The sequence below is a fragment of the Pangasianodon hypophthalmus genome, chromosome 10 (assembly GCF_027358585.1).
Source record: "Pangasianodon hypophthalmus isolate fPanHyp1 chromosome 10, fPanHyp1.pri, whole genome shotgun sequence".
Lineage (NCBI taxonomy): Eukaryota > Metazoa > Chordata > Actinopteri > Siluriformes > Pangasiidae > Pangasianodon > Pangasianodon hypophthalmus.
Window position 1 is genome coordinate 12797421 of NC_069719.1, and position 12044 is coordinate 12809464.

The window sequence follows — 12044 nt, forward strand, 5'->3', positions numbered from 1 at the left end:
AAAATCCAAACAATAAGCAGTTTTGTCAAGTCATGCAGTTGAAGAGATGTGGTGGTTATGTATACATCACAACATAAAAAAATAAAAACACATGCAATACATGTGAATTATGTTTGTTTTTTTTATCATATGTGAAAAATAAGACTACATGTGAAAAAAGTAACATGAAAGTAAATTATATAAAAAAAAAGATATACATGTACTATATGTGAAAAGTCCACATGCATTAATATGTTGAAATATAACATGTGAAGTGTCTAAATTCTCCTTGTGTAAATTTAATGTAAACCATGAGATTATTAATATGTGAAGTTCTTGATATGTGAATTTTCTGTGTGGGATTTGGTAGAAAGAAAATACTGGTATGGTGGGCAGATAAGTGTGGGCCAAAGTAATAATAAAATAATAGTAGTAGCAGTAGTAGTAGTAATAATAATAATAAGAAGAAGAAGAAGAAGAAGAACATGGACAAGAAGAAGAGGCTAAACAACAACAACAACAATAAGAAGAAGAAGAAAGAAAGAAAGAAAGAAAGAAAGAAAGAAAGAATCTGAGTAAAAGAGTTCGATCCTGAGCTTCACAATGCAAATTATCCCCTAATAGTTTCAAAACTAGAATAAGACAAAAATGTAGTAAAAATGAATTTATTTTTATTCCGTTGCTCTAATGAGCTTAGTACATTCAGTAGGCCTACTGTGCAAAATAAATGCTTAAATGTTAGTATTTGTATACAGTATGTGCTAGCCCGGTACACAGCAGAAGTTTACTGCAATGTGCAGAGCTGTTTCTCTCTCTCTCTCTCTCTCTCTCTCTCTCTCTCTCTCTGTAGTGCTGATGTATTGAGGCGTGCCGCTGCTCTGTGCATGTGATAGCGAGAGGAGGCTTTGCTCTAAAAAGCGCTCACAGCGCCGCAGCGGCATCACTTGTGAGTCCTGCAGAGCTGGGAAAGCTTATTCAGCGACCCACGGGATATTTCTTGCCGCTGAAAACGTGACACAGGAGAGGAGAGGCAAACAGGAGAGGAGCACAGGAGTGGAACATGGGAGCGACGTTATCAGCGGAGCGGGACAGCAAATGTGAGGAAGATGAGGAGCAGCATTCAGGACAGGATGAGGTACCAGAGAACAGCGCTGAAGACAAGGTAAATATCAGGCCAGTTATAGCCCTTATTTCAGCTGTTTACACACCAGGAGAAGTTAAAGGAAATTTAAACGACTGTAAGCCGGAAGACTATAGCTAATTTTTTAAAAACCGGGTGTGTATTGTTGTGGAAAACAGCGGAGAAGTTTGTGTGTGTTTTGCTGCTGCACTGCAGTGGACAGTGTTATGATGATGCTAACAGCTCATTGTAAGCTAACTTAGTGCCAGAGCCTACATAATAAAACTTCATGATATAGTCTGCATTAAACTTAAATTACTTAAATAAACTGAATTAAAACATTAAATTACCGAGTTATCTTGTGTGAACAAAAACATCTACTTTTGGTAACCATGAAAACTCTGCAGCAGAATTTCACTCTTTGTGGTACTTTTAGCATCTTTGTGGTATTTTAAGCTATCATGGATAATTAGCTCAGGTTATCAAACTATTTATTTCAAATTATAAATGTATAAATAAGATGATGGTGTAGTCAATAATGTTTCACTCATTATTACATCATTCCTTAAGTATGTATGTATCCACAAATACACACATATGTGTATGTATGTGCTGTATGTATGTATTTATAGTATGTTTACATGGATAGTGTATATACTGTATGTATAGGCCTACCTACAGTACAGTGCTATACCTCTGGCACTGGAAATATAGAATTGCTTCCAGCTCTACTCCAAATAGCATCCGCATCGATTTTCCATGTTAAACACAAATTCTGCCACAGCAGAACAGGATATGTGAGATGTGAGATGCGTATCTTAGTCTTTAGAAATATAAACTACTTTGCACATCTTAATGAATTATCATAGTCACTGTAATATTAGAAGTACTGTGATGCCTACTGTTAATACAACAATTTAAATTGTAGGAGCACTACAAATGTGCTGCTATGAAATAAATTATTTAGTAAATTACATATTTGTGATAGTAGTACTTTTTGTTGTTTCTTCTTGTATATATATTGTAGATTGTTGGCTTTTAATACTAATTTATTCCCACCCGTATATGAAGAATCCATTTTAACAGGATAATTCACATAATAAATCACATTTATTATAGTGGCAAGATTATGTCACACTAATTTTAGTGCAACAAAATATTTGTATAGACAATTATCTTCAGTAAATATTTTCATGTTTGGTATTTGATTGTACTGAACATCTTTTGCACAAAATCCCGAAAACATGATACATACACATCAATAAACTCTTGGTATCTCACCTGCCAATGGGTGACAACAGTCACTTAACCTTCTGAGGTTTACAGCATTTAATGGTACTTGAGAACGGTCATTGACTTCTACCACCTAGCAGGTGTTAAAGGCTTTTAACCTGAGTTCTGTAGTAGAAAGGTTTAAAAAATAAAATGCAGTGATTTTCAGACTGGTACTTTATTCCACTATTCTCTTGATTCAGTGAGTAGTAGTGCTAATATGGGGCTGGACTTAGGGATCCGTTTTGAGAGCTTTAAAGCCTTACTACAGTAAGCATTTACTACAACTTCCAGGACAATCCCTCACAAACAGAGTTAGTGTTCAATACAATTTTTGTTGCTTTTTAATTAGTTTCATATTCTCTGTTAGTTCATTCCTGGATACTGGATACAGATGTCAAAGATGTTTGTCCGTTACAGATAAATGCTTGTGATCCCCAGAAACTGATATTTCCCCTCTTTTTTCTGACATTTTGCATTCAATTATCCTATGTTAGAATTATCCTATCCTCTCCAGTAGGATAATGCCTTCAGAACGCTGGCTAAATAGCCTCATGCTATATTCACTGTAAATTATTTTTTCATAAACATTAAGATTTTCCACAGAACACTCCTATACATTCACCTTACGGCAAGTATACAAATAGATACAGCTCTTTATTAATGTATATGAGAAACAGATAACCAATTAATAAGAATTAAAGAATTACAGAGAAAGCTAAATTTTAAATTCTACAAAGACATTTGTGATATTCGGGAGAAAAATAACTAGGTAGAGGTTAGAACCATTAAAAGTAACAGAAATTTAATTATGAACAGGGATGCAATATATCTTGGGTAGTTCACTAGGGGCCAAATAGCATAGACTATCACTGAAGAGTATACACTTGAAAGTGCACACAGATGTAGTTCTTCTCACTTAACTACACAGTGTTAAGATGTATATTTGGTTAAACAATGAAAACATCATTTCTGTTTTTAAATGGAATTTACCGGAATGAAACATCTATGTATTCACAGCCTACTGTGTCATATCATGTGCTCTCAGTAGATAATAAATGCCATTACTATTAAAGTCAGTGGGCAAGTACATGGATGTTTTCATTTTTACTTTTCACTTTTCTTTCTTTGTTGGTGATACTATCATGTGGTTCAAGTTGTTCCCCTTTTTAAGCTTACTTTACTATTACTGTTTTCATTTTTGGTCTATTCACATGACGGTGGAATCATTAATCTGCTTTATCTTATACCTAGTTGCTACAGAAAAATGGGCAAATCTCAAGCCAGAATGGAAAAACAGAAAACCAGACTGATGAGATGAATAGTCAGTCTGAGGAGAGGGACCTTGTAGATGGTGAGGATATTCTTAACCAATAATTTCCATAAAAATCTCTTCATTTATGTATTAACACTGTTTTTGCTATGTATTTTATTCAAACTGGTGTCCATAGTGAACCACATGCTTGAATTTTACCACAATTAACAATTTATATAATTTCAGTGGGATCTGGATTTGTGACACTGGAAGAAGATGCTTCAGATACAACTGACAGTATTCAAGAAGGAGATGTCTCTCAAACAAGCACTGACAACATTAGCAAGCAAATTAATAATACAGATGACATAATAGCAAAAGAGGAAAATGAGGCCAACAACAAAGTAAATGACACTGAAATTGGCTTCAAAAAAATCTTCAGATTTGCTGGATTTAAATTCACTCTAAAAAAAGACAAGATTGAGAAAGTTGATGCAGATGAACCAATCGAGAAGGACAAAAATGCTGCAGGCCCATCAGAGGACTCTTGGGACACTATAGATGTGAATCCTGTCACCTCAAATGAGCAGGATGCAGAAGAGATAAAGAATGAAAGAATGGAAGGTGATGCAAGTGCTGAGTCTCCTGAGACACACAATGAAATGGCAGTGGGTAAAATTTCAGAATTTACTGAACACAGGGAAGAAGCCACTCCTGATAAACGACTGATGGAAGATGTTCCCCAAAGCCCTGAACCTGAGGAACCCATGTCCCCAATTAAGCGATTTTTCTCACAAGGAATTTTGGCTAGTTTGAAAAAGAAGAAAAAAGAGGAAGAGAGGCCAAAAGAGAATGAAGAAGAACTCAAAAGTTTGGACAAAGTGGTTGAAAAAGAAACTACAAAAGAAGACAATACATGTACATGCCTCGATGTCTCTAATGGTACATTTAAGGAATATAAAGATATACAGCTGTATAAGAAAGATGAGAGCAAACCTGCAGCTGAAGGAGACGTAATGAATTCCTTAGAACAAGATAAAGTGCAAGCAAGTCCATTCAAGAGGCTTTTTAGGAAACTTTCCACAAGAAGACATACTGAAACAAAACCTGGTGACACAAATGTACTTGAGCCTGCAGAAAATATCAGTGAAAATCCTCAATTATCCACAGAATTAATTAAGTCCCAGAAGGAGCAAGAAACAAAAGTGGTTGAAACACAGCCTGCTGATGAGACAATGGACATGAGCAATGAAGAGTCAAAAAAAAAGTCAGACTCAACTGTTTCCTGGGAAAACCTGATATGTGTCAGGTCTGCCAAGACAAGGGTCAGGAAAACATCTGACTCTGAGGATGAAACACAAGATAAAGGAGAGGTGCCCAGAAGAACAACCGAATCACCACTTGAAAGTTCTACTGATGGTGATCATCTTACATCATCCAATGAACAAGGTGGAAGTCCTGTAGAAGAAGACAGCGGATCCACATGGAAGTCTTTTAAAAAGCTGGTAACTCCAAAGAGGAAGAGCAGAATGGAAGAAAGTGGTTCAGTTGAACAGATGCAGTCAGACACTGAGATTACTAAAGATGAATCTTCATGTTCCTTACGTAAACTTATCTCAGGGCGTAAAAAAATTAAACCTGATGGGCAGCAAGAAAACATATCATCTGATGAAGGCAGTAAAGGCACAGGAACAGACATTGAGGATGATGAAACACCAGAGGTTGTACCACTGTCTGAGTACGAAATAGCTGAACCTGAAATCTTGAACGTGATGACTGATGGAACAATTGAAAGTAAAAAAGAGAAAGAGATGCAACCCATAATTGAAGAGGACAAACCTGAACAAATGCAGCTGTTATATAATGTTAAGCCTTTATGCTTTGATGCTGGGCCATCAGCTGTACCTATTCCTACAGAGTATATTGAGGAATTGACAGAATTCTTAAGCAAACATCAGCAACTCAGTGACATTCCAGAGGAAGGAATTATTGAGGAAAGTGTTGCAACTCCACTATCCTTTGTTGAGTGGACAACTCAAGATGACACCTTAGCTGATGATATAGTAGATATGACAGCTGATGCAGTCACTGCTCCCGAACCTGCATCTGAACACAATGAGGATGAAACTACTGAAATGGTGTCAGCAGTTTCCCAACTATCAGAGTCCCCCAAAACATCAGGAAATGTAACACCAATATCACCTTTATACAATATGAGAGAATCTGACACAATCTTTCAGGAAGTTGTGGAATCCTTTAGCATGGTTCCAAGTGTTCTGTCCATCACTACAAAAGACAAAGTCCCTGAGGCTCTGGCAGTGTCAGTCTCTCAGTTTATTGTAGAGTCAACAACAACAACTGAAACAAAAGTATTAGTAACCCATAAAAAAGAGGAAGCTACATCCATCTGCATAGGCATTGTTTCTCAGGAAATTAGAGCTGCTGAAGTTGTCCTTCCTTTGCCCTTAGTTGAAGGAATATCAGAAATCACCCATGCTGTACCAACAGACTTTGTCTCTGAGGATTTGGCAGAAGAATCTGAAGCAGCAGTAATGGCAACTGACAATGTCTATGAAGCTGAAATCAAAGAAATCAAAACTATTTTACATGAAGTGCTTTTACTTCATGAGCAAACTGCTGAAACTGCGAGAAAATCAAAGCAACAAATTATAATGGTTGAAAACATTCAGGAAGAGGTTTCTCCGGTGGTACAGATGGAAGATGTGGAAGATGATTCAACAGAATTATTAAATGGAATTCTTGAATTCACACCAGTTCATGCTGCAATGCACGGTGGAACTCAGCTTCTTGACGAGCAGATTATTACACAGAATATGAATTCGCCTGAAACTGAGAGCCCACTACAGCCAGCTTTAGAAGAACTTGTATTTGAACAGCTGACACAGAACACTAAAATTCCTGTTGAAGTTGAAAAAGAGCGCAGAATTCCAGATGTTGAATCATTACCTGCTGATGTTGAGCAACTCACTCTAGTTGCAAAAGCTGGCCCTGTAGCACACAATGTTGTAGAACCAGTACCTGACAGCTCTTTAAATGGAATTTCAAAAATCATAGAGGATGTTGTACAAGTCACTGAAGAAGCTAAGTCTGTAATGCACAGTGATGTAGTGTCAGAGTCAGACCCTGCTATGAATCAAGCCTCAGAAATAATAGAGGATATGACGGGAGTTCTTGTATCAGATGTGAAATGTTCAGAGACTACAGCGCCAATTAGCAATGTTATCCCCATTTCAGAGTCTATCAAGATAGAAATGGATTTGGAGAATGAAGTTCAAACAAAAAATGACCTTTCATCGCATTTTGTAGATAGTCCTACAATCCAAGTTAAAGTGAACAATACTGAGTTACAAACAGCAAAGAAAAATGCACTTGGCACCACATTAAATGCAGCAGATGTCTTTCAAAATATAGAGATGACTGGAGAAGAAGAAAAAGCAAAACAAAAGATAGAACCAACATCTGCAGAAACCATTGAGGCATTTATTGATGAAAATATTGTTTACAACTTTGAAGTAGAGAACGTTTCAGAAATCATAGGTAAACCACCAAAAGAAAGAGAAGGTAAAGAAAGTGAATTGAACACATTTGTCAAGGAAAGTACCTTACCTGTAGCAACTACTGATGAAGAAAATGCAATTAAAGAGCCAGAGGACATGTCAAACGTTATGCTGGGCCTAGAAAAAGAAGATACAGAAACAGACACAATTCTTGTAGAAGATTACATGAGAAAACAAACTGCAGGTGATGAAATATACATGCTCACACTTAATACAACTGAAACAGGAGAGGAGACCAAGAAGCCACCTGTCGTCTCTGAGCAACCAGGAGTCTATGAAGAAGTGGTAGAGGATGGAATCCAACCACCAACGACAGACAATTCAAAGCCAGTTTCACAACCAACATTTTCCAAACTGATTGCAGATATACAAACTACAGCTGTAGCTCCAGGGTCTAGAGATGAAGATTCAGCAAAAACAGAGGCGGATAAAAGACCATGTGTGGATGAAGAATCTGACAAGTCTTTAGCAGATGAGCAAGAACATAATGAAACAGCAAAGCCTGAAGTTAATCCTGAAATTACTACAAAACAAGAAACTGTAGAGATAGTTAAGCCATTCCCTGAAGTTCAGCCTCGACCTGACCCAGATGAGCCACAAACAGAAATTTTGCCCTCAAAACCAGAAAAGACTCAAACAACTGAGTCACCTCATGAACCTTATGAGGAAAATAATGAAGCAACTGAAGCTATGGTTAAAATGACTGAAACCATTTCAGCAGTATCATTTATATATGAAGAAGGAACAGGAGTGGAGTGTAATATATCTGACCAAACAACAGCAACTCTACAGTGCTTTAATGGAATAGACAGTTCATTAGAGGAGGTTATAAGACCATGTGTGGATGATCAATCTGTGATGTCTGACACACTTTTAGCAAAGAAGCAAGAAGATGCTGAAACAGCAAAGCCTGAAGTTGATACAGACATCATTACAGAACACCAAGAAGCTGTAGAGACAGTTAAGACATTCACAAAAGTTGAGCCTCAACATAAGACCGAACAGCCACAAAAAGAAATTTTATCCTTAAAAACAGAGTGTCAAGCAACTGAGTCAAGTCATGAACCTTACAAGGAAGATAATCAAGTAACTGGTACTGCTGAAATAACTGAAACCATTTCATCAGATGTATATCAAGAAGAAACCAGAGTGAGATGTAAAATATTTGACCAACTAGTAGAAACTGGACAGTGCTTTAAGGGTGTAGATGGAGTACTAGTTAGTACAATGGAGCATGTAACTGAAATACTTCCTAAAGATGAAGCTGAATCCCCAGAAGGTTTTGTCATATCTGAAACTGAAGAGTCTGAGCATGTAATGGAGGAAATAAAAGCTAATACTTACCAAGTATCTGTTGAAGTTGTAAGTGAACATGAAGCTGAAATGACAGTGGGCTCTAAACAGAACATTGTCTCTCCAGATGTGACTGAACAAGAAGTAGTATCTGAAATAGACATAGCAAATGGAGCAGTTGCTGAAAAGAACATAGTACTAACAGCAGCATTGAAACTGAAGGAGGAAACAACCATGATCTTCTCTGAAGGACAAACAGTAGTCTCATCTGAGCTGGTGGCAGAATCACTGATTGTGACTGAAAATATAACTAAGCCCGAGGTGCTGACACAAGTAATAAATGAAGTTAAAGCAGAGACACTGGAGGTGACAGAATCAAAGGCAGATATAATTGTAGTATCAGAAGTTCAAGCAGAAACACCTGTAGTGGCCTCACTGGTAACAGAGCTTGAAGTAGAAATACCAGTGGTCACAAAAACAGAAAGGTCTGTTAATATAGAAGCTGTTGCTCTGACATCAGTAATAAACGCATTTCAGTCGGATTTAAAACCAGTCAATGAACCAGAGGTTTCTACAGGCACCACACTACGAGAAACTCCCATTGTTGTCTCAGGAATACAAACAGCAACAGACTTATCTTTAGTACAAACAGCAGCACTTTCACCAATATTAAAGGAGGTATCAGAAAAAGAGGATGCAAATGTCAACAGACCAGTTATAGTTGAGGAGACAGAACCAAAATTAGAAATGCTTATGGCAACAGAGGCAATATCACAGACATCAGCAGTCCCTGCAATGGAAGAAGAAACATTCGAGACTTCAGCTCTTGAAACAGAAACCTTAGTAAGAACATGTGTGGAAAAGAATGTTGAAGCCCAAGGCTCTGTTGTGACATCAGTAAAAGAAGACACAGATATGGGCTCCTTAGTTTTGAACACCACAGTCAGTGAAGCACAGCTAAAAACAGTGATCCCTGTGGTACAAACGCTAGTGGAGCTAACAGCAACAGACGTCCCAGCAATTCAAAAGCCAACTGATGGCAAGTTCAGTGAACTGCTCCAGGAACAAGAAATGTCCCTGGTGGCACAAGAAATAAAGGAAACAAAACTTGAGGCACCAGATGCAGTTGATCTTAATGCATTAAAGATAACTGTGGCAAAAGAAACAAGAGTAGAAGCACCAGGAGTGACCGAACCGATCATAAAAGGAGCAGTTCTGACATCAGTGGTACCCGAGTTTGAAGTTACATCAGTGAAGGAGGACATGGGTTTATCAGTATTTACATTAATTGCTGAAGAACCAACAGTAGCTTCTTACATACAGCTACCAATAGCATCAGTGGCCCCAGTGGTTCAAACACCAACAGTGGTTCCATCAGAGGTCCAAAGACCAACTGTTGTCCCTGTGGTAGAAACACTGGCAGTTAGCAGTGCAGTAAAGGAAGTGGAAATGCCATTCGTTGGACCAGAAGTTAAGGAAATACACTGTGATGCACAAGTTGCAGTTAACATTGAAGTTGAACAATCACCACTGACTGAGATTGAAGTAAAAGTAACAGAAATAATTGAACAGGTAACTCAGGATGTAGAAAATACAGCAAATCCCAAAGAGGACTCTGAAGGCCCTGAAGAAGGAAGTGGAAGATTAAAAGAGGTTTCTGTCCCCATCCTGGAGATGGTCGAATCCCTACCAGGAGCAGATGATGATGTATGGGAGGATGCTGTTGATGATATTATTGATGATCCCTGTTCCAGTACTAAAGCAAGTGGAGGTTTGCAAGACACAGCCATGTGCTATGGTGACAAGTGAAGCTTGTAAGTGGTCAAACTATACACAGTTTAAGTATAGGTTCTGAGTAGTAAAAGACAAAAGTTCTGAGTAGTAAAACACAAACATTAATAACTTTTAAAAGCTTTATTTGGATAATACAATACCAGATGTTTTTATTATAGGTTTGAATGAATGCCATTGAAGAAGAAAGAGTCTTCTAAGAGTCTCTGGAACCATCAAAGGCTGCGGGTTGTACCCCCAGCATGAATGTCTGACTAAGCCAAAATGTAGTGAAATGTTACAGAACATGTGTATAAGCAATAATGCATTACAGAAAAGACAAAAACAGGTTGAATTTAGCAAAGCCATAATGATACAACTTATTATTTTTTCAAAAATATTTTGTCAATATTTTGTATTTTAATTTGTGCCTTTAGCTATCCGACATGTAAACACGCAACCTCAATTTTAAAGGTAGATCGAGTTTAAAGGTAGCTGTATCAACACGATACTGCAGCGGGACCAGTTTGTTGGCATCATGAATACATGGAATAGCTATTCCTCGCTTTAAATTCACATACTTTTAAATCACTTTTAAATAAATATAATGCTGTCACCAAAGCTACAAATACACAATTATAGTCTACCTAGCCTACATATTACCAGAGATTTAGTAAACACTAGTTAAAGACCGCTTGAGACTAACATTAATGATTATTAAATATTTAAGATAATACATAATAATTTTATCTTTAAATCTGTCAATTATTTTTTCTTTGCGAAATCTGAACATTTACCAACTACATGCAAAAAAGTCTGCATTTTCTCAAAAAATAATAATTATCTAATTTCTCTAAAGTTAAGTCTCACTGCTCAAAAATATTATATAGTTTTAATATTATTCCTTGTGAATGAATGTGCATTTCTGAACAGTATTAAGTTAATCCAAGTAGTCTGTATTTTTTATATCCGAAGGGGTTAAAGCACTTGAGGTAGTTCAATTTAACAATGAACTATTAATTTGCAAAATATTTATGGATTAACCCACATTATGTTTATTTTATTTAAATAAAATAAGCTTTAAGGATCCATGGTCTGTGAGTTCATTAATTGACAGTACAAGGGCAGTCTATTAAAACAATGAAAAAGCATATTCTTCTACATACAGAGAAATAAATAAAATAGATTCAAATTTCTTTATAAACAAACAGGGAAATCAAGATCCAGTCAGAACAAAGCTTAAAACATTTACACCATTATACAGAATATTGAAAGCACTACTTTATATCAACATATTTTTGAAAAATATGTAGCTCTTGTATTATAATCAATAATTAATAGTTTAACATTAAATTATACTGTTTATGATCAGCAAATACATTGCCATTGAAATAAACCTGGTCAGTTCAAGTGAACTGAGTGGAAATGGTCCCCACTCCGGTATTTGGAACAGATTCTGAAGTGACATCTGAAGACGCCCAGTTGTATATCTGAGAGACTCATATGAAGACTTTAAAGAAATAGACAAAGAATAAAATGGATACAATTTTGTCCCTTCACTTCGCTTAGTATAACAAGGTTTTGTGTCCAAGATTTTCTTCTTTAACTGTGCACTAGGACTACAAGGCTAATGTTGCTAACAAGCACAGGAAACTTATGGCAACCAGTTAAGCATTCTGCAAACTCCATGTTTTGAGTCATCACGTCTTTGTCTCAAAAGACATTATTTTTTTCTCAGTAATGGCAATTGTAAAATAGCAGAATATGTATATAATAA

General features: G+C 36.7%; 1 protein-coding gene across 2 annotated transcripts; it reads left to right on the top strand.

The window, feature by feature from the left end:
* Positions 1-824: 824 nt before the first annotated feature.
* On the top strand, positions 825-11844 carry akap12a (A kinase (PRKA) anchor protein 12a). 2 transcript variants are annotated; one of them, XM_026934275.3, is made up of 4 exons: positions 826-1141; positions 3626-3725; positions 3873-10311; positions 10450-11844. In XM_026934275.3, exons 1-3 carry the CDS (start codon positions 1040-1042, stop codon positions 10304-10306), a joined length of 6636 nt encoding a protein of 2211 aa, XP_026790076.3. In that variant the 5' UTR covers positions 826-1039; the 3' UTR covers positions 10307-10311; positions 10450-11844. The 2 variants fall into 2 exon arrangements, with proteins under 2 accessions (XP_053093296.1, XP_026790076.3); XM_053237321.1 differs by having other exon boundaries at positions 825-1141; positions 3873-11844.
* Positions 11845-12044: the final 200 nt, after the last annotated feature.